This window comes from Electrona antarctica (genome assembly GCF_951216825.1).
Source record: "Electrona antarctica genome assembly, chromosome: 4".
In the NCBI taxonomy this organism is placed as follows: domain Eukaryota; kingdom Metazoa; phylum Chordata; class Actinopteri; order Myctophiformes; family Myctophidae; genus Electrona; species Electrona antarctica.
In genome coordinates this window covers 21917957-21941534 of record NC_136809.1, presented here as the reverse complement: position 1 = coordinate 21941534, position 23578 = coordinate 21917957, and the positions used below count along the sequence as shown (strand labels likewise).

General features: G+C 41.3%; 1 protein-coding gene across 2 annotated transcripts; it reads right to left on the bottom strand.

Moving 5' to 3' along the window:
• Positions 1 to 494: 494 nt before the first annotated feature.
• p4hb (prolyl 4-hydroxylase, beta polypeptide) lies at positions 495 to 15665 on the bottom strand. 2 transcript variants are annotated; one of them, XM_079499070.1, is made up of 12 exons: positions 15238 to 15665; positions 13361 to 13567; positions 11178 to 11311; positions 10815 to 10952; positions 7733 to 7837; positions 7454 to 7579; positions 6721 to 6921; positions 6361 to 6481; positions 5082 to 5263; positions 2829 to 2936; positions 1946 to 2025; positions 495 to 1749 (listed from the first exon to the last, which is right to left on the bottom strand). In XM_079499070.1, the coding sequence occupies exons 1-11, from the start codon at positions 15374 to 15376 to the stop codon at positions 1963 to 1965; spliced, it is 1524 nt and encodes a 507-aa protein (XP_079355196.1). In that variant the 5' UTR covers positions 15377 to 15665; the 3' UTR covers positions 495 to 1749; positions 1946 to 1962. The 2 variants fall into 2 exon arrangements, with proteins under 2 accessions (XP_079355196.1, XP_079355195.1); XM_079499069.1 differs by having other exon boundaries at positions 495 to 2025; positions 15238 to 15663.
• Positions 15666 to 23578: the final 7913 nt, after the last annotated feature.

Below are 23578 nucleotides of genomic sequence, written 5' to 3'. Positions count from 1 at the left end.
GCTAGATGTTGACCACTCCAGATACATTACAACAGCAAGAAGTCATGGGGGTGGGGTTAAAGGGGGATGTTGGGACTAGTTAACTTAACACCAATAAAGGAGATACTAATGCGACAGGGAGAAGTGAGATGGCATTTTGAAAGAACTAGATTTCTACTGAAAATCAAGCTATATATTAAGTTGATCAGAGCAATGACCCGTTAAGTTACGGCCATTTAGGGTGCGACTATTTTCATGGCAGACCCCTGAACAGTGTTTTTGCCAAGTTTGGTGTGGATGGGCAGTCCACCCACTCTCTAGGCAATCTTAATATAGGATGAACAAGTTTGATGTGAACAACCTATAGAAGTTTTCTTCACAATTATACTGTACAGGCCTACTCCTCTGACAGTCCTGTCCTACAATTTGATATAACATTGATTGGTAGGTACATATACCATATAGTAATCATACTATCGTTTATTTAAAAAAAGAAAGTCCATGCAACTCAAGGTTTTTCCAACAGTTTTGTTTATTTGGCCACCATTGTTCACTTTTCCACAGCAAATTGAATATGATGGAATGCTTTGTCAAGATTCCCCTCACCCATGTACAGCTGTTATAGCCCATTACCCAGCTCTGCTCAACCCTCTTCTCCCCAATCCAAACACAACAGTCATACAGTACATTCATAACCTTGTCCCACAAAAACAAAGGTACAATGACATGTAATCAACTGCCAGTCTAATGATCACGCACACACACGCTCACACATTTTACAATCACAGCTATGTTAACACAAACAATAAACACTCATTCTGAGGACAGGAGCATTGAGTAGAGCCAGGAGGATGAGGTCGGTACAGTAAAGGTGAGGGTGTGAGGCTGTTCCACTGTTCCCTCCCCCTCCTCAGACATAATGGACACTCTTACAAATCAGCCCCAAAACACAGTTCCTCCAAGGAACTGCCTGCCTACTTCAGTAACCATGAACAATCTCTTACTGGCGTGAATGCAGTGCAACCAAACAGAACTGTTCTAGTCTCCACAAGATCCCAAGTCCGAGAGTGTGTCCACGGGCCAACTCAGCCCCAGCAACACCAAATGGATTTAGCTGGGCATACTGGTACAAATATAACAATGACAGATCTAAAACAAAAACAACCTTTATAGTGAAAATAAGATAATTAAATAAAGTTAACCAAACGTTTACTTTTTTTCCTTTAAAAAAATAAATCAGTAGCCGTACTGAAATGAGAAACCTCAACTGAAAATGTTTAGTATGGGAATGAAGGCATAATGAAAAAAACAAGTTGAAACACAGTTAGCCCCAAGAAAATTGGTCTCGGCTACCAATGCACAATATTGCATTCAAGGGGCCATTTGTGCTACACAGGACATGCTCAGTTTGATGTTTTTTCGTGAACTCTACCAAACAAACAAAAAAAAGCAATGGATGGCCCCAAGTCCCCTGAGAGATTAGTCTTTACAAAACCACCACACAAAACCCTTGTCCTCAGTATGTCTACCAAAGGGATAAGAACACTGGCAGCCCCTCCAACCCATACTGAACAATGGCAGGGATTTTTTTAAGGGGCAGGGGATTTTTTTTACAGCACAATACATGAAAACAAAAAGAAAACAGGGTATTTCAATGCCATTTTTACATTTGGTTCCAAATATACAAGGCAAACTGCTGATGTGGATCTTGGTAGAGAAGGCATTGAGGTCTTCCATATAGCGATTGAGCACCCTTCCACTGAGTTTCCCCTGGAAGGAAAAGACAAGTCCATCTTAGCTAGAAGGTAGAATGTTGAGGTGGTCGGCCAAAAAGGTTTGCCACCCATGCCGTCTGACTTGACTGACTTAAATGTGTAGTATGTTCACAGAAAATGGAAGGTCCACAGGGAAGTGAAGGTGGTATTGGTGTTTGATTCGGGTAAGAGGGGCTGGGGGTGGGGCACACCTCTCCTTTGCCTTTTCTTATAACTCGTCATGTTCCTCGCCATCAGAATCCTCCTCCTGGTCTTCAGCATCGTCCACATCCTGTTGGGCACAAAGGGACGGATAGCATAGATTCAGAGAAAATAGGTGGGTTTGTCGACCCGTAAACAAGGAAGTGAATGGGTGTGCGCGCATGCGAAACGGGTCGAAGGGGGCTGAGCAAGGAGCTGCCTAGCAACAGCCGCTTCCAAAAAATGGATTTTATGATGTGCAAGCTCACACGGCAAGTTGTGAGCTTGTAGGTCAGCTATTCTCAGCACGTGCACGACTAAGTATGAATCAGGCTCAACACGCCATATATAAACACTTATTCAACACGGTCTAACACATGTTAGGCCATGTGTCATGGTAGACTGCTTAGTGGGCCATCTGTGCAAATCAATTCAGTCACTGGTCACAGAATGTAACCCATACGGCAACCTAAAGTATACGTTTTGTATAGGTATGACCTCATTTGTAAGTCTAGTATTCCCTCATGTCTATCCCAAGAGGTATAGAGAAGCAACTAAAGTGAGGACATAGAAGGGGGGGGGGGGGGGGGTAGACCGATTTAGACAGTGAATGATATGTGGATGCTGCAGCAGCAACACTGCACGTGTCAATGATTCAACCATAGAGGGGCTTGGGTCCCCAGGGAGAGCCATGTAAACAGCACCAGCAGGCATTAGCAGATGACAGTCAGCTGTTCTGCAATTAAACTTGTGGTTGTGGCGATAGACATTTTGTTTTGCCCGAGCAAGTTTTGAAGGAAGGGGCACTAGAATATTTGGGGGCTAGAAGTGAAGGCTTCAATTGTATTTTTCAATGGGACCACTTCAAATTAAAAGGTTAAGAGGTTAACTTACATCCAGATCTTCTTCCTCCTCTCCAGCTGGTGCACCACCCTCTGTGCCACCACTCTCCAGGAATTTGGTGAAGCCCTCCAGCGTTCTCTCTCCATTGTAGTCGATGACCTGTTGATCAAAATGGCATTACTATTAAATGTGCAAAGATGTAATTTATGCAGAAACCAATGCAAAGTCATAGTCAATCGAGTCAATATACCAATTTGGCAGATTGAATAGACAACTGCAAATGTTAAAAAGCAGATGACCTTGAAATTGTGCCGATGACAGACAGAGCTCTGCCTGTACTCGGTTCTTTAAATCTCAAAGTGATCATAACATGCCTGGTGGACTGCTGTCCACCAGTGCAGCTGCTTGGCCATTTACAGTTCTGTTCCATTCCATGCTTCAGTCAAGTAGGACCTTGAGCTAAACCTTAAGCTTTCAGTCTGTTGCAGGTGCCCAATTAAACCTGCTGAACTGTGCAACTGGGCCGGGTGTGTATACTGTATACAGATTGTCAAAATGAAGGTGGCATCAGAATGTCAGGATAAAAGGTCCTTTCAAAAGGGCAGCGATGAACACCGACGTTGTCACCTGGATCAACGACAGGTCTGCTCCAGTTCTGCTCAAGAAGGGCGCGACAACACAAGCGTTTAAAAAAAAAAGAAGCTAAACAGAATCTAGGTCTGGTGAGTCGCGGGCCTGTGCACAATACGTGCACGACAATTTCACGGGACCGCGCACACTTAAATAGAGCGTTGCAGTCCCGCCCCCTTTCATGACGACGCCAGGCCCAGGAAATAATTCCCAATGCATTTTCCCCATAGACATTTCAAAAAGTATTTATTTAAAGACCTTTTAAGCGTCGTACGAAGCCAACTCGAGTCGTGACAAATCATGACAACACAATATTTTGGACCAAACAAATAATTACAAAGAAGAAAAACAAAAAGTGTTGTAACCTGCCGTTTTTCTCTTCTTTCTAATTATTTGTTCAGCCCAAAACATTATGTTTATTGTCATGATTTGGCTTTGTCCGCGGCGTAAGCGTCTTTAAATAAATACTTTTAATTATTTTCCGGGTCTGTCAAGGGGGAGGGACTGCGACGCTCTATAATACGCTTGCATTGTTGCCCCTCGACTGCTCCGCGTGTACAGAAAAAACAAATGCAGATCATTAAATCACTGCCCGTTTGAAAGGACCTTAATGAAGGTGGTGCCATTGGGCCTGTTGGGGAGGACTCTTGAGCAGAGGGTCTTAAGTGAGTAAAGTAAGTAATCAAACAGGCCCAAACAATGGTGAACCAACCAACAAGGCCAGCAGGCTCACGTTTCAGCATGTGACTAGCAAGAGTTAAAACCTTAATGATACCAGGGGACATTTCTATTGATCAAAATATATTAGATGAAAATGAATAAATAGTTTATTTGTACAGGTCATGTCATAATTTATATCTTTAATTTCATACTTTTATTATATTTTGTACTATACGTTGGACATTACTTCTTGCACAATCAGTCTGCTTGATAAACATTTGCACTGCTCATGCGAGTATGTAGCATAAGCTTGAATCTAGGGAAATATTATTGCGACCAAAGGTCTCCCGTCAGTCGTTCGGTCACACTCCATATATGGTTGCCAGTCCATTACGCCTTGTGACGTCACACCTACAATCCCTGATATGCCCATATATGAAGATCCCTGATGTCATAAATATGTAAAGCCCATATATGGGAACATCGTAAGACACGCCTCGTGAGATCACGCATCGTGACACACTCCATATATGGGCATTACATACTATCATGCAGTTCTAGTATGTCAAACCATGTATGGCTATCTAGGGTTTGATGAGGTCAGTGTTGTGATCTTCAATTCTTCATATATGGAGCCGGCCAGCAACTCTACATCTGACCTCACCGACACCAGATTAATAGTTTAACTCCCGTTTCTAAACTGTGCCGTATCAAGAAGCTCTGTTGTTTCAGCATTTCGCCCTCAGGGCGTCTTACTGGTATTAGGACAGATAATATTAAGGGTGGTAGAGAAAGAGAGAGATGACGGGATGCAGGAGCAAACCATGAAGGCAGAGCGGCGTCGATACTGACAGAATAGACCAAAGTCAAGTATTAAATCTCACCACCAGGGTTAGAGGTTCAGCACTCACAAGGAACAGTGAAATGGGCACCACCACCACACACACACAATGTAAGAAACACAGCAACTATGATGGAAGTGTAACCATGCTGAGTAGTGAAGCAGCCACTAACCTTGCGGTCATCTCCTGCAGGGAAGAATTTAAGTGTGGGGAAGCTGTGGACTTTGACCGACTCAATTTCATTGGCTGTTGAGTCCATCTTGGCCACTACGATATTGTCACTGTCTATATACTTTTCTCCCAGCTTGTCCCAGATGGGGGCCAGCTGCTTGCAGTGTCCACACCAGGGTGCATCTGTAATGCAGAAAAACAATGAAAGAGTAGTTAAGTACATTCTTCAGATACAGCTGCAGAATAAAAGATATGCCATGCAAGGCACCAACCAGCACATCAGGAGCTATTAGGGGTTCAGTGTCTTTCTCAAGGACACTTCGACACCAACTCTGTGGGGGCCCGGGTTCGAACTGGCAACCTTGTGGTTACCATCCGGCCACCGCCGCTCCTACTGTACGCGAGAGCACCCCTCACTTCACACAGGTGGGATTTCTTTTTAAACCATATCACAATTCTGTCAGTCCTTGTGCATCTCAAGCAGAGCCCCGGTGGATCACCTCACCCGTAAAGTAATTAGGCTTAATCCTTGCCGCAGCCCTATTGCCCTTCCCACCGCTCTCCTGCCATTTCCCATCTCTCTCCATTGTCACTATCAAATAAAGGCCCAATAACATTTGCCTTCCAAGTTATATTTAATTTTACACTAGATATAATTAATTATTAAACAATATTCCAGGCTTTTAAATTGAGCTAGAAAGCTATAGCTAAGGCGCTAAGGATTAAAACAGGTGTGCCCAATCCCATGGCATGTCCCCCACTCCCAATATACCCTTTTACCAGTCAGACTGTGTGGGCACCTACTCCCCAGTGAGCGACTAATCATAGGCAATATCAATGTCTAGCAATGGTAATTTCCTTCAGTTGGTAAGAAATCCTCCAGCTACCATTTGGAACGATATTTAACTTGACATTGTCTACATCCAAGTATTAGATAACACGTTCATTTCTGGAGGGAAGTTGACAGGGCATGAACTTGAACAGTGCATTACCTCTTAGGTATTTGGGGCTTAGTAGGGGCAAACCAATCGGATGGTTGGAGATTCAAGTTTCAGACACGAGAGTCTCAACATAGCGGCCACAATGCAGTCTCCGACTTATGAGGTATAGTGAGGTATATAGAGTAGAACAGTGTTAGAAAATAAAAGGTGAACCTTTTAATACAACCAGCTGAAATAGCAAATAAATGTTAAGGTTTTCAATTTGCTATTCAATCTACTACTAGTACTTATGGTCAAGAGTAAAATAGTGGTATACAAGAGACAGGAAAAGGCTCTTACAGAATTCTACAAAGACGTTCTTCTTGGAATCGAAGACAACTTCTTCAAAGTTCTTGCCCACCAGGGTATGGACAGGGGTTTTGTTCCAGTCTTCAGGAATATCCTGACTCATGAGGTGAGGCTGTAAAAGAAGAAAATTGTCAACAAAAGGACTGGTTCCACCAATCAAACTATTTTTTTTTCTTTTTAAAAATCAATTAAACTCATTCTATGTTGTGACACAACAGCAGCCTTTTCCAATTTGGAGAATGTCAATAGATCAGTCATGCAAAGCCACTGAGAGACACTCCCAAAAGACTTACTATTCAGTAATAGAATGAACACCATCTTACAAATGTGTTAGCCTGCTCTTGTTTTTACCTTTAGTTTGCCCTCTGTGAATAGTGTGCAGAATGCAATAATGCTCTCAGCAGTAATTTCCTCATTCTCTGGCCTGTACTTTGTCATCTCATCTTCCAGGGTGATAAGACGGATGGCGGGGCATTCCTCTTTCTTCAGGCCGAAGAACTCCAGGATGCGCTGGTTGTCATCAACGTCACTGTCAATGAAGATGAACAGGATCTGGAACAGACACATTTTACAAGGTTAAGAGTCACAGAGTAGGCCTGGGTCGTGGCTCAGCGGTCCAGGCACCTTGGCTGGTAATCCAGTCTGGAGTAGTACCATTAGAAATTTGGATAACTGACATTTGTAAAATGCAACACAGGAAACTTCTTCCCTACCAATGGTAGGCTAATGGTGGGCCCTTGATTCACACAATTCATTTTTAGACTAGATCCACTCCAAAAGATTTTACCCCTCCCGGTCAAATTAATTAAGCCTTCATCTAAACTGGTGAACCATAACTTTTCTTATTCTATTCTTGGTCGTCTATAATGGCACCGAAGAAAAAGTTGCCTTTAAAACCTCTATTTGTAATTCCCTGAAGGAAGCTACAGTGTGCAAACTTTTATTTTGACATTTGAAGTTCAGCCCCTGCCTTTATATAGTTTACGGATGTCTCCTTTGATCCTCCCTATAATGAATGCATGCAACACCTTTATTTGTCACATGACAATGTCTAACCAATCAACATTAATTTCAGTACACCCACCTTGCCCTTGAAGCCTTCTGCTGCCTTCTTGAATTGGTCCATTTTTCCCTGGAAGTCAGAAGAACCCTTTGGCACAAACATAAGGATGTGGGATTTGATTTCTCCACCGAAGATTTTAGGGGCAGTCTAGAGGGAGGGGGAAAAACAAAAACAAATTTAGTTACACACGATTTGGAGAGCAATTAAATTGGGAAACGGGAACACATTCTTATCATTTTGTAGTGATTGACAGTTTTATGTGTTCCATTAATGTTGCGTACGTTGTTATTAATAACTTACCTGTTCCGTGAACTCAATAACCAGAGGAAGCTGGTTAGACTTGATGAAGGCCAGGAGGTCGGCTTTGGTAAGCTCTCCATCAAAGGTGTTACGGCCCTCATCAAACTGTGGAGGTAAACAACATATTTGGAGATGGAATCAGATATCTGTCAACAAATAGCAATTGAGCAGGTGCAGTTTGCTCTACCTTTGAACTCCCTCCCAACTCAACAAGCAACTTCAAATCATGGTAATACAGAGTTGAAGAAAGACCCAGAATCCTAAATTAGTGATATTGGGCAATAAGCATAGCGGCGATGGAGGTGTGCCAGGCAGCCCAAGCTGGCACAAAACCAGAAGAAGGGGTGGATGGGGACCAAGCCGTTAAGTGTCACCCTTTCAGACATTGAACACAGCTATGGAACTTAAGCCCCAACAGTAACTAAAGTCATAAACAAGTGAAAGAACACTTCTTGTGGACTGTTTACTTGAAATATTGGCATGTAACACACATCATTGCTGTTTGTGTCAGTGTAGGGTTATAAACAAGGCTCTGTTGCCAGGCAATGGCTGTGGTAAGAGTATCAGTATCAGTCCAGGTGCTAAGGAGATCATGTATAGAACTATATACAGATCATTCTCATTAGAGTTTGGGTGCAGTTTGGGTCAAACAAATATAATATTAAATAAACCACAGGCAAAATAATGCGGGAAAACATTAATGACATCTATAGGCCTAAATAGCTTTTAAAAAGCACAAAATATTGGTGTGCAACGTGCGCGTATCATTCAATGTCAAAAGTAACAAAACAACACAGTGGACTAAAGGCATCTATAGTGAGAGAGAAACTTAACAAAATAAAAAAGAAGGGGGGAATAAATGTTTGGTGGGAGTGATTTAGTTAAATAAAAGGTTGTTGCACACTGGACGCATTTTTCTGAAAAAATCCGAAAAACACGCTAAATCGATTTCAATACCATCTGCTGGTCACTAGTAGTCACTACCGTTATTTTCCAGAATGCCATTTGCATTTTACAGGAAGCCCACAATCAAAACAAATCAGTGTGCTTTTTGTTGCCTTATACTGGCTTCGGATATATATATATTTTTTAAAGATTTGTTTTAGGCTTTTCTGCCTTTATTGATAGTATCAAGTGAAGAGAGACAGGAAAGAGGGAGAGAGAGAAGGGGAGAGACATGCAGCAAAGGTCGTCATTAACGTGTGGCATGCACCTGGACCAGCGGGCGCCCCTGGCTTCGGATATTTGCCTTTTAGCGGGTGGAGGATTATTTCCCAGGAGCTGTGGTCGTTTTTTGCTGTTGCTTTCAATCTTCAAAGCAAAGAGCCTAAATTTCCATTTTGTTACTACCACGCAGCGCGGTAGTTCTGGGATGTAAAGGAAACCGGTGCATTTCCGTTTCTGCCCTATCCACTTTCAATAGAAAATATTTTGAGCTTTTGAGGGTGAAATTCATGTAATGGGTGTTGTGAACCTTTTGCCAGTCAAAATATATCAAATTGAACCCGTTTTATCAAAAACGTTACACAGGGTTAAAGGGTTAGTTGAGATGTTTGGACTTAAAGCTGTAGGAAATACTTGCCATTAGTATAATTAGTGGTTAAGATATTTGATTGCGCGAGTCCCGTGGTGGGAGTACTGGTCTGGTTTTGGTGAATATTTAGTAGTTCCGGTCATTTGGTGGCGGTCTGCGGGCCACTCATTAAAAATACATTAATCTGGGGAGCCCGCTGGCCTAGTGGTCCAGGCGCATGCCAGGCTCTGGACTGACAGCGCATCGCATGTTCGAGTCCCGTTCATGACGACCTTTGCTGCATGTCTCTCCCCTCTTTCCTGTCCGTCTTCACTGTAACTATCAATAAAAGGCACAAAAGCCAAAAAGGATTGTTGACTCATTTCTACCGCATATATCTAAATGACGGTGCGGTTGCGCAAAGACCCGCCCGACAGCACTGTTTAATGCAATTTATTTGTGCGAGTTATAAGTATTTTGTTGAATTACTCATGTCAAAGTTGTAAAAGTTAACAGTACGTATGTCCATAAAATAGGCAAGCAGCACGCGCAGACAATACACTAGTTCTTTCTTTCAATCATTTTATTATTGTTATTATTTATTATTATATTTTCACAATCCGGCTAGCCTACTTTCTAATGTTTTGATAATTCGTGCAACAGCTGTATGCATATGACTGTATAGTTTATTAGTTTCAAACTAGTGCATTTAAGAAGAAGATGATCAGGTAATACAATTGTGAAAAATAATAAAATGATTGAAACAAAGAACTAGTGAATTGTTTGCTTGCGTGCTGCTTGTTTACGTTATGGATATACATACTGTACAACTTTTTCATGAATAATTCAACAAAAAATACTTTTAACACACAAATAAATTGCATTAAACAGTGCTGCCGGGGCGGGTCTTTGCGCAACCACGCCGTCATTTAGATACATATATATGCATTTCTACCATATAGTGCAACTTTCATTCAACTTTGACACCTCTGTCACATGGAACTCTTTGTGTCCAGTATCACTACGCCAGCAGCATCGCAAATCTTTCTAGTGTTGAATATCCTTAAATGAGGACTAACAGGGAAGACATTAAATAACAAATTCTAGTTTGAGTACATTCTCTATTAATCTAACATTTATGTTAGCTATATGGGCAATTACTTCATGAGCTAAACTTTAATGTGAGCCTATGTCTACAGCAGTGAAAGACCACATAGCCTAGAAGTCCAAATGTCAGGGGAGTACTGCTGCAGGGTTAAGGATCACCTTACCTGGCTAATATGTGGCCTCTCAAGTCATCAAGCTGTCATCAAAACTCTCTGTTACATGCTCATACGCATGTGGGGTCTTGCATGCTTGACTCTTGCCAATAAGACCACCAAAAACATGCAGGATAGTCACGTTTTTGGCAAGTAATTTGCTTTACAAATACTTGGGCTTCCATCTGTGCATTTCTGCTTAATTTCTTGTGTCACTGTAGGTCGGATACAAGGCAAAAATAATCCCCCCCACCCCCTTGAGGCAATAAAGAGATGAAACTAACTGAGCATTCAGTTCATTCATGGTTACCTTCTTGAAGAGGACAACACTGTCCTTGGACACCTCGAACTTTGTGTACAGTGCATCGTCAGAGGTCATCGCAAATGGAATATCATCGACAGATTCTGCTGCTTTCATGAAGGCCTTCGCATCCTCAGATTCAGCATCCTACAGCAGAGACAAGTATATACAACTCACACTCAGTGGTGGAAAAAGTACTAACTCCCCATCAGATGGGGATCAGCGGCCAAATAAATGTTGGGGTCTTTCACATATAAACGTTTGAGCACCACTGATATAGATTTATTTTCTCCAGAAAACTGATAGGATTTGAAAAATCTGGACCAAAAAAAATGACAGGCCAAACTCAGGGATGTCTACTCTATAACTCACCTTGAAGAAACCAATGACTGCCACCTCGTTGTCAGCGATCAGAGACTCCGCCTGCGTGACCTCTGACAGGGTGGCAACAGCTGGGCCTGTGCGCTTCTTAAGCCAGTTGACGATGTCATCAGCCTGCCTGCCAGCTGCAAGAAAATAAAAGCCATATTTACAGAAGTTGCAGTTACAGGTCACTTATTATTCAAAGCCAATGCAGATCAAGGCTTAACTGGCTTTATTTGAAATCAAATTGTTCTGAACATACTAGGCAGTCATAACTGCCGTCACAACGCACATCATTAGGCCAGTCACAATTATTACATAATAGTCAATTATTTGAGATAATCACAATTATTTTTATTTAATCGTCAGTCATTTCCATGTTGAAAAATGTCCATACATTTTTCAAAAATAGCAGATCTACAAGCTTACAACACGTCACTTTGTGACGGGTTGCATTTCCGATATTTTGAAGAATATTAAAAGATATTAAATGTGTCAGTGATGTCTTTGAATATTTAAGTTATTTGTCATATCTGCCCTGTGCAACTTAAAAGCTTAAAATGCAAAAAAACACAATTAAATTAATCGGAATTATCAGTGCGACAATTAATCGTCAGCTTAAATTTGTAATCGTCACAGCCCTAATCTTGTGTAATTTTGCAGAGACCATGATTTTAATAATGTTTGGTCTTTATTCATAATTGTTTTGGTGCCATTTACTTTACCATGTTCTGTATGTTATTTAGTGTGAGCCTGGATGGCTCACACTTCACCAGTAGAGGTTCAACTAACCACAGTGAAAACAGTGTCTCAGTGAAAACAATGTTTAAGTAAATGTGTACACTGCTTTTACTGTGGTTAGTTGAACCTCTACTGGTGAAGTGTGAGCCATCCAGGCTTTACTGTCAGCTTGAATATAGAAATTTAGAGGCACATCCGCGATACGCCATTTAAACCAAAGCTAAAACAGAAATTTAAGCTTTTAGGTAAAAACATTAACAATCATGGTCGTATGCTTTGAAATGATTATATTATGTTTTGCTTGATCTAAAAATCAATACAAATTTAATGAGAAAAACAACAACAATCATGGTCAAATTACAAATACAAATCACATCTTATTCTAAATCAATGTTTAAAAAAAATAATGTTATGTCCAGATTACCTTTTACATAACCTTTCATGCTGAACTACAGATTTATTTTTTTTACTTTTAATTGGTTTCTATAATAAGATAGACTTACATAACATTTAAAAAATAGATAATTAGACATGCAATAATGGACATGAATTTCCATTGCTGCAACAGCAGGGTAGCAGCATTGCTACTAGGAAGGCTACTGTGGTAGTGCGGCCCCTAAAGATAACACCAGCGACAGCTGCCTAAGGGCTTCTGCCTGTGGTTTGTTGAGGCTGAGCGCACTTCTTTTAGCCCGAGTAGCAGAGCACTAGTGTACTGGCAGGGAGTCAGACTCAGGGCAGTCTCCACTATGTGACTTCCCAAAATTCTGCCTCCGCCTCCTTTTCTAGTCATAAACAGCAGCCAGACGAAGAGGGAACAGGGAACGTGAGAAACGGCACATCGCACAGCTGGGCTGAGGGAGCCCGCATGGGAGGAACGTGTGAACCCCCTCCATTTCATCACAGTCATGTGAGGCCAAAGTCCTGAGCTCATTGGTCCAATTATTCATTATGCTGTTATGGGAGTCACATTACCAGGATAAAGGAAGCCATTAAGACTGGCTACACCAGTCTACAGAAAAGTATAATAGTTCATATCTACACATTTGAAAGATGTGAGAAAAGAAAGCGATTATCCAAGTTGACATTAACTGCTAAAAACACAACACTCCCATTCTTGGAGGTGGTTCCGGAGGCCAAATATTGTTTTGTGGAGATTAAGAGATGGCTCAAGTTACTGCGAGTTATTATAATAGGGGAAACCAAGATAGAATGAACTGTACAGAGACTTACACTTAGACATTTCAAAGTAAACTATCAACTGTATCATACTATACAGGGAAAGATTATATTCTCTATTGTCAAAGACAATTCTTGGCAAGTGTCCAACTGACCAAAATGGAGTGAAAGTACATAAGACAAATAATTATACTCCAATGAACATTGAACGTCATTCTTATCTAGGTTGTCCAAAGGAGGCAGATATATGCCAAGACAACGCCAAAGCTCACCAGAGTACTCTTTGGGCGACTCCTTTTCTCCTCCCTTGAAGAACTTGATGGTTGGGTATCCCCGGACTCCATACTCCTGGGCCAGCTCTGTCTCTTCTGTGGCGTCCACCTTACCCAGGCGGATCCCTGAACCCTCTGCCTTCAGCATGCCAGCTGCCTTGGCATACTCCGGGACCAGAGCTTTGCAGTGACCACACCATGGGGCATCTGAGTAGAGAACAGAAGACTGGAATTAACATACTGTAGTACAGTGAGCTTTGAATGACTGCCAGGAGCCCAAATTCATGAATTTGTTGATTTGAACTTGATAAAACTAACCAAGGAACAAGTATAATACATTCATTATGAAGAGCAGTAATAGGACAATGCCCTCTTCTAACAAAGATTAAAATAAATGCAAACATAAGGTGGGATTTATAGGAAACATTTAATAATAATAATAATTTGACTGCCAAATTCTAAACAATATTATTTATTTTGTTTATTCTAAATAAACAAAAAACAATAGACAATATGCTGCCATTCTTGTGTGGGTCAGTTAATGATTGCATGCAGTAGCTGAAATAAAATGATTAAGAAGCCATGGTGCACTGTTGGATGGTCAAAGTCTAATAGTAATTTCCCGTAGCCTATGATGTAAGCAGCATACTAAACTATCCACACAATCAGAGTCTTCTGGCAATATGTAAATCATTTCCACATTACAAAACTTCCCATTCGAATCAACAAAGAAAGACAGGTGAACTTGCATAGTACACGTCAACTTAGAGAACCTCATCCAACCCCAAAAGGTCCCGCCCAGGTGATAAAAGACGTGGTCATTGGTCAAACAAAGGTTTTCACCCGCCCACATTCCACCACATTGGAGGATTCTAATCGTGGGTCACTCTGACTGGCCCACGTCTTGTCATTCAGCTAATGAATAGGTCAATAGTTTGACACCAGTGCCGCGGGATGGGCCCGCAGGGTACTGAAACGGTCCCATCAAATAAAGTGCCCTCTAGAGGGAAAAACACCAGCCATAACTTAAAGATAAGAACTACACACAAAAAAAAACACACATAGCCTACACTACACCCCAGTACAAACAAAAGCATATTTAGAAGGTGCACCGAGCAGTGACAACAAATAAAAACCAGGAAACCACAATTGCCACATCCAGTAATCGAAAGTCTCAGTAGCTCCTGAAACTCACACGTCATGTTAAAAGTTAAAACCCACTGGCAGATCATGACAGTGATGACACGCCTATCAAATACATGACCACTACTAGAATTAACCATGAATTACCCGATTTCACGCACATTAACCCAACACGACAGTGTTTCATAGGACACAAAAGCATTCCAGCACAAAGTGAACAGAAAGCTTGTGCTTGGATAGTACATGGATGTTCGAAAAATACGTATTTTTACCTCCAAAAATTCAGTTGAAATGGTTGAGATAACTGTAGTTACGTTGACGATTAGCTATAATTCAGAATTTCAGCATGATGCTCAATACACTACTAGGTTAACAGCTTAACATGGAGTGAGACATTCAAGGTAGCCAACATTAGCCTAGCTGATCTAACTTGAGAGCCATCACCCTGTTCCATATGTTTGAGCCATGCATGATGCTGATGCAGCAGCTGCAGTATGTGACTACAATGTTGCTGCTGCAAACACACAATGTGGAAACAATGTAACATTACAACCATTAGCAGCACAGCGGTTGTAACAGTAACTTGTCATGAATCGGCATGTCAAAGTTTGCAGCTAGGTGAACTCGGCTAACGCTCACTACTAGCCATCCCAGAAGAATCGCCCAAAGCAGACACCCAAATGCAACGCTAAACTATACAGTTTTAACGCGTTACGAGTGTTTTTGTGACTTACAGAATTCCACCAGAATGTCGGGGTGAGCCAACAGCGCCTCGTCGAAGTTACTTTTCTTCAGCACCAGGACATCATCTTCCTCGCCGACGTCAGCCCTGCTGGCCACAGCCAGCGTGCAGAGTAGCACAAACTTCAACATAGTTTACAGACGATAAGCTTCTCTGACTAGACAGACAGTGGATGTGTAGACACGGGCGTCCTCCGTTCGAGCTGAAACCTCGTAAAGAATCGGCGTTGTGTCGGTTTTAAAGTGGCAATAGACGCGGCGTTGTGTTGTTGTGTCTACTCTGCTACTAACGTGGCATTGCGCGCAAGAAGGGGCCGGCGGTAGAGCGCATGCGCCTTTATCAGGTCGAAAGCTGTTCGTGTTGAAATGTGACTGGACGACGAGCGAGCAGACCTGGAAGTGAATGATGCACACAGACACCAACCTCCTTTCACTCTGTGCAACACCAACAACTAAACCGCTGTCTTGTTGGAGAGGTTTTATAGTGTTTTTATAGGACTAGTAGTGTATAATTGAAATGACGGTACGAATCGTACGATTGTTCTTTTCCCCTTCTTTTGGGCCATCAATTTTCTGAGACAGTGGTTCCCAAAGTGGGGACCCTGTGTAGGCTATAAAAATGTGGTTAAACTGAATTTGAAGCTATTCTATATTAACTGATTTTGCTGTTTGTTGATTCCTGGAACTCTGTCAAAGACCCCTGGGCCTTGGGGCCACAGCCCCAGCCGGACCATTCCGACCACACTTTAAGAAGAACCACCACCACCCGGCAAAGTGTGTCCCTGAGTAAGATAAATACATTTACTTAACCCCTAACAGCACCAAATCCTCACCCCCCCCAGCCCTGATCAACCATCAGCTGGGTGAATCCCACTGCAGGATTAAAATTCTCCCATACCCTCCCAGTTCTCTGAAAACATGCACCTGACCTGCTTGTACATCCACTGTGCTACAACACTCTATGGCTACAGCACAAAAAGGCCTTGCCCTACAACAACTTCAGTTTAGAAATGCAATCAAATCGACAAAAATGCCAACCACTGTCATTTTCATATTGAAGTCCCCAAAGCATGTGCTCGCTCACACACACGCACACACACACACACACACACATAATATATAATTAACATATATATAATTTGATCCCAGCCTAAATGTTGAAAGTCAGTTGGCAAACGTATTCAGACATGTTTTTATTATATCTCAATATTATTGTTTTGTTTGAAAGACACTCACATTCTCACACATGCTTGTATTTCTTCGCACACATTTCCATTTGAAAATATAAAATGGGATATAGAAGGTCGGAACTCTTCCCATTTCTAAATTGTGCTAGAATCCCTAGTAGGCTATAGTTTACCAGATAGTTTTATCCCATTAAAGTGCTTGTAGTCAATTTCGTAGACACTCAATGTTGCAAAAAAAAAAGTTTTTCTTTAACTAAGGGTGTTGAGTGATCATTCAGCCGAGTAGCGAGCTCAGAGTACACAATGACACCAGGCAGAGAATATATAGTTAGCCTATTAGTACTCTTTACATGACCAGAACTGAAGATATGATATGTAACATATGTAATGGAACAGAGTATGATATGAATTAGTACATTCATAAAACATGTCATGATGTTCTACAATGTAGACGAGTTGTAGGCCTACTTCGAGTTGTTGCAACTCATACTGGGCATAGTGTCCTGATAAGGCAGTGACCCTGAGTCATGACGTTATAAGCATATCTGTATATGCTTGAACAGACGAGAGTGAAGAATCAGTACATGTACTAGTCAAACAGATAAAGGTCAAGCAAGTCTACATTATGTCTTACTCATGTGACATCATACAGTAAACATTCTTAATCAATGGCTAATGTAATGTGGAGTAAAAGCACACAAGACTCATACAATGTTTACATTTTAAGCTAACACACTCATTCAGATTTACAGTGATTGACCAGGTAGGGATTTGGTTATTCAGAGATACAGGATAATGTCACTGTTGATGGACGTACAGTACATTGGCTGTTGGGATTGCGCCTGTGATGGTCTTCCCAACCATGAGAACACCCCCGCTGCCTCGGTTTATATTTCACAATGTCGGTCAAGCCAACATTTCCCTACTGAACTTCAACATTGAAGAGCTGGAAGTTTGAACAGTATCAGAGATAAAGTGTGCTTAGAATAGAATCATAGACTGCTAATGACCCACCAGTGTCTTTGCAAACAAGAACAAACAAGTCAAACTGGTATTTATCTCGTCTCAACAGGAATGTGTCAGAATATTAATGTTCAGTCACTTCCTGATGCAAGATTGTATGCAACCTTATTTATTATAGCTTCACAACTTTATAATTAGAAGGATATATGCAATATTTTGTCCATAATAATGATTGCGCATTCATGGAGCTTGACAATTAAGAGGAACAGCATTATTTTTCATATATTGCATACAACACATTCACTGTCAAACAAGACAGGAAGAAGCAACAGCACAAGAAATTTGCTGATGCTGCTGGCACACATCTATTGGCTGAGGCTATTTGACAGTTTCTCATTCTCACACGTTGGTTTGCCACATCATCACTAAAGAGTTTCAACTTCATGTGTTTCACTCTGTGGAAAACATCACATATGTATTTTCATACCATGGTTTATAGCCGTGATTCTCAAACATTTCCATGACAAAGACCTCCAAATTGGGTAGCCGCCATCTGAAAATGTTTTGTGCCAGTGACCTCCAGTTCACTTAAAAATATACATAATATATATATATATATACATAAAAATAACATGTCAAGAGGCACATTGTATGAAACTTTATTTCCACTCTGGCATACCTGAAGAATATATGTCTGACACATGGACCTCTTGTAATCAATCTATGGACAATTAGTAGTCTGTTGAGAAACAGTGCAGTTAATGACCTGGTGTGAGATTAGGCATCAATGTTGTAATTTACTGGGAAGTATAAATTCCACAGAAAATGGTGTTAGAATCTCAAGAAGGGGAAGTATCGTGCAACGAATAATTCACCCCACACCACACCTAAAATCAATACTTTCTTAATTCTTACCCATATTTGATGGACTCATGAAGTATTATTTAAACATAATACAATTTATTTTAAACCTGTTCCCACTGACCAATTGCAGACCTAATTATGCCATGGACCACTAGTCTGTGAACCATTGGTTGAGAAACAGTCAGTGTTATAAAGCTTTATGAATGAGTTATGAGTTTGTTTAGCTATAATTATAGGCTAAAGTGTTACTTATAAGCAGATCAGTATGTTTATAATGCATTATACATTATAGACATGCATAGTCTAGACATGGGATTCATATCAAGTGCTACCAAAAACCTAATCTAAGCCCATTCACCACCCAACACAACAGTGGTCCACAGTCATTTCATTTGTAATAAAGAGTTCTAGGACCGGTAACTTAAATCCTTGCTTGACCGAATTACTTCATTTACTTTTGATTTATTGAATAATAATGTTCCCCACCAGAGATACTATACTATATTGAATGCAAGCTGAAACTATTCACAGTATTCTTCAATCATGCTTGCTCTGCACATCACCACACCCCTTGAGCAAACTATGTCTGTTAATACCGCAAGGCAATACACACTGTACATAAGGTGAGGCTATTTATTGCCATCAATTGAGTGTTTTAGTTGTACACACAATATATCTTCTATACCAGTGGTTTTCAACCTTTTTTTCACCAAGTACCACCTCAGAAAATATTTGGCTCTCCGGGTATCCATTATGACTTAAGTTAAATACAGTATCATACACCTAACCTATCCTATTCACACAGGAGGGACATTTATTCTAATTAATATATGAAAATATAAGAATATGATATTTTTCCACAGTTGTAAGCCCAAAAAATAAATAAAACTGGCCCTACAGTTCTCACACGACCGACCGACTGACAGACAGACAGAGCAGCATCCACTGAACCTGATGTAGAATACACTGAGGTGGTGCACCCCAACTGATCCTGTTAAAGATGGAGTGCCACAATTTTTGTATTTTTCTAGTTTTTCATGTGTCTATGAGGTGACAGTACTTCATTAGACACCCTGGAGTCGTTTTTATGTGCAATGGTGTATTAACTTTGTATTTAGTCAAACGAGCCAATGAAATAAACAGTAATATTGTGACATCACACTATCAGCCCCTCCCCTAACCCATCCCCCTTTATCATACAACTACAGCTGTGGGTGCAGCTTCAGTTCAAGTGGATCACCACCCATCACCACCCACCAGGCAAACCAGGCATGAACTGGTGGGCGTGTCTACATAAAAGCGTGATTTTAACAAATACTGTACACTTTTTGGAACAAGTTATATATTATATTATAATAATACCTGATGATCATGTTTTAGGGTGGAAAAAGATCGTGGCACTCCATCTTTAAAGGTGAAGCGCGCGCACACACACACACACACACACACGAGAGACTGAGACAGAAACAGAGAGAGAGAGAGAGACACGCACGCACTGAATCCTCTAGTCCAGGGATGCCCGAAAGGTAGATCGTGATCTACCAGTAGATCACAAAGGCTGTGCAGGTAGACCACTGGACATGTCACTATAATGTATAGTTTAAAAAAAAGAAAAAGAAAAGAAATAATAACAATAATAATAAATATATATATATATACTGTTTTTCCTTGGAGTGGTTGTACCTCTCAAAAAGTGTGGGTACCCCTGCTCTATAGTCACTATACTCTGGTGCCTAGAGGATTCAGTGTATTGCTCGGAGCCGGAATCGAACCTGGAATGTTCTGATTCCGAGACAACCACCTAAGCCATTGCATATAATCAACCAATAGCTTTTTTCCCCAGGGAGCCACAAGAGCAAGTGTTTTTGTTATTACCATATTTTGCATAATTATACAGAGATGGTGAAAGGTTTTTATTCACCAGTGAAATAAAATAATGTATTGTAAGACATGTTCAAAACTCACACAGATTAGTCATAATATGACTAATACATATTATGTATTCATTCACATGGACCGAATAGTTCGAATAACCAGATACAGCTACACTTCCATTGATGTCACTTCATTTAGTTCAGAATGTGAACTGAATAAAGATGCTGTTTTTGAGAGAGATGACGTACATCCTCCCATCCTCACTTTAAAATTCATGATTCACTGTGCAGTTGCCATGCAACGCCTCTAAAATATCCCTGTTGTCCTTGCATAGTTATTGAAGAGAGGAAATTCAATTAGAAGAAATATATTGTCATCAGTAAGAATATACTGTATAACATGGCACCTAAATGACTCAAAAACAGTGTAGGAGCATAAATATCTGTACTCTCGCTAGCTATCCCCCTTGCACGCTCATTCGTCCTCTTATCGCACAATTAAGATTGAATTGCACCTTTCTAAACTATTTTTGTTGTATATTTATGGAACATAGCCTACTGTGAAGTTGTCCACAGAAAGTTCACCTAACTTTGCTACTACTGGGAAAAGATGCACATGTACATAATGATACTCTTTTTTTACTCTTCGTTTGCTCTTTTTTGCACTCTATATTCTATCCTTTTGTTTGCTGCGTTTTGCTGTGTTTGCCTGTTTGATGTTATATTATATATTTGCTGCTGCATTGTCTAAAGGAAGCCAAACAAAAATAAGTTTCTCTTAGTCTTATGTACCTGTACACACAAGATGTAACAATAAAGCACAACCTTGAACCTTGAACCAATGGATCAGTGATCCTCAAACATTTTCATATTAGGCTATCATAATCATATATCATATCATATCATATCATATCATATCATAGGCTGCAGACACCCATCTGAAAGGATTTTGTATCAGGGAACAAATCAAAACTATTCCAACTTGTTCAGATTTTGAGACTTTTCAAATTGTTTAAAAAATAGCAATGTGATGTGTTGAGCTTGTATTGTTGAGCTATTTTGAGTAGCCAAAGTATAAAATAGGGTTAAAGTGGTTAAACCGTTCCCGGACAGGACATATAGTACACATGCACGTAATGCTGTCGGGCAGAAAATCTCCATAAATCTTTTCTTTTCATTCTTTTGTGTGTGTGAGTGACTGTGAAATGAATGCCCTATTCGATACTTTCTTGTATGAAAGTGACACACACACACACACACACACACACACACACACACACACACACACACACACACACACACACACACACACACACACACACACACACACACACACACACACACACACACACACACACACACACACACACACACACACACACACACACACACACTTGTACTACTGCAACAGTGCTGTGTTGCAATGAGTTAAAACATCTTTTTGAGCTTTGAGCATTGCTATCTGCAGTACCTGAAATTAAAACACAAGGTTTAGTGACACTGGCAGAATCAATGTAGATCCTAGTCTACATTGATGGAGGGAGCGACTAGAGTAGGCAAACAGAATAGTTCTCTTCACCAGGTGGGGCGAGATGACCATTTTTGGCTGTATTTGTCTTTCTGTGTGTCTGTCCAAAAGTAATCCCACAATCTATCAGCATAATATTTATTGTGCACACTCACTGTCAGCAGGCCATGTACAATTACATTTACTGGGACTCTGGTGCAACGCACAGGTCCTGAGCCTTGTGAGAACAGGAGTGGACCTGGTGAAACGTAGGAGGGGCCCGGACAGGAGACAACCCACAGAGCCTAGTCCCTCCATGCGCCAGAAGTGTACCTCCCAGCCCTGGCAGAGTAGTTCTGGAGTAGTTCCAACGGATTGTGTGCCCCTGGTTTTTCCCTAGTGGGACTGATTGAGGGTAGCTACTGGGACGTAAGTCGGGACTTGATCACTCCCGGCTGGGTCGCCTGAGTGAGGGGTATGATGTTGAGAGACCCGGAACCCTGTTGACCTCAGGATACATCACGTCCCAGGTGCATCCATGCGATGTTTTTTAGTTATAGTTCTTCTATTTATAGTGACTCATAGGAATAGACTATGTGACAACCAGGTATAGTCTGGTGACCACCGGAGAGACGGGTGACAGCCGGAATGTAGACGGCACCCGGGTGAGCAGTATGGGTTAGCGCCCCAGCCTGTGTCCTCCGTGAGGAGGAAGCCCAACAACCCTCGGTGAGGCCTTTGGGAGGGCCATGCAAGCAGCAAGCGGAACCGCAGCACCATGTCCCTGCGGAACCATTGCCCACCACTCCTGAATGAACTGTCTGGTGCTGGGACTCTGGTGCAACGCACAGGTCCTGGGCCTGGTGAGAGCAGGAGTGGACCTGGTGAGACGTAGGAGTAGTTCCAACGGATTGTGTGCCCCTGGTTTTTCCCTAGTGGGACTGATTGAGGGTAGCTACTGGGACGTAAGTCGAGACTTGATCACTCCTGGCTGGGTCGAGAGACCCGAAACCCGGTTGACCTCAGGATACATCACTGAGGATACGTCCCAGGTGCATCCATGCGATGTTTTTTAGTTATTACATTACCAAATATTTAGCAAATAAGTCCAAAGGGAAGCCACAACTTTCCAGGTGCTGAACAAAAATACATTGGAGAAGGAAGGGAAATATTAGTCAATTGCATTCACAATCTCAGACGAACAGTCCCCCCAAGGCTATGCACCAGATTAGGATTTATTTCATATTATCCTATAACTACACAGATCTGTGTAAAACGTTGTATGCACACACTCTCTAGAGGTCAAGGAAAACCCTTCGCCCTGTATTTTTCATTTCATATTTAGGCTTTATGTGACACTATCATTTCAAAACTGTTTTGTCACTGCAGTCCCACAAGATGGCACCATGAACAAGCAGAAATATGCAAGGCTGCAGAAAACAGAACTACACTAACAGAACTCACATTCTCATTCTCTCATTCTCTCATTCCTAGGGCCATGCTGCCATCTTGTGGTAGCTGCTAGAAATAATTCACAGGGCAAATAAAACCAAAGACTGGTCCAATATAATTTCAGTCCAATAGTTGTAATGTAATTCATGAAACATGCCAACTAAAGATTATTTTACGTTGTTTTAACTCAACACAACATAAGAGACATACGGTAATTTCCAACCTGGCAATTGTTTCCCCTCCTATGGCCAATATACTTCAAGTCAGCAGGACAGGATGTAATGTAACATTATGGATCAGACATTTCACCAGGTTGCTGAGCAACTGGAATGTTTGCCATACAGGATTCCATGATTCTATTGTGTACATTAGGAGGGGTTGTGGAGAATGTGTGCTCATGTACAAGTGGGCTTGCTAGAGGCCTTGAGATACTGACAGCTCAGACTATCTGTGAAAACAGAAGGGCGTGTGATTCCGTCTCCTCATC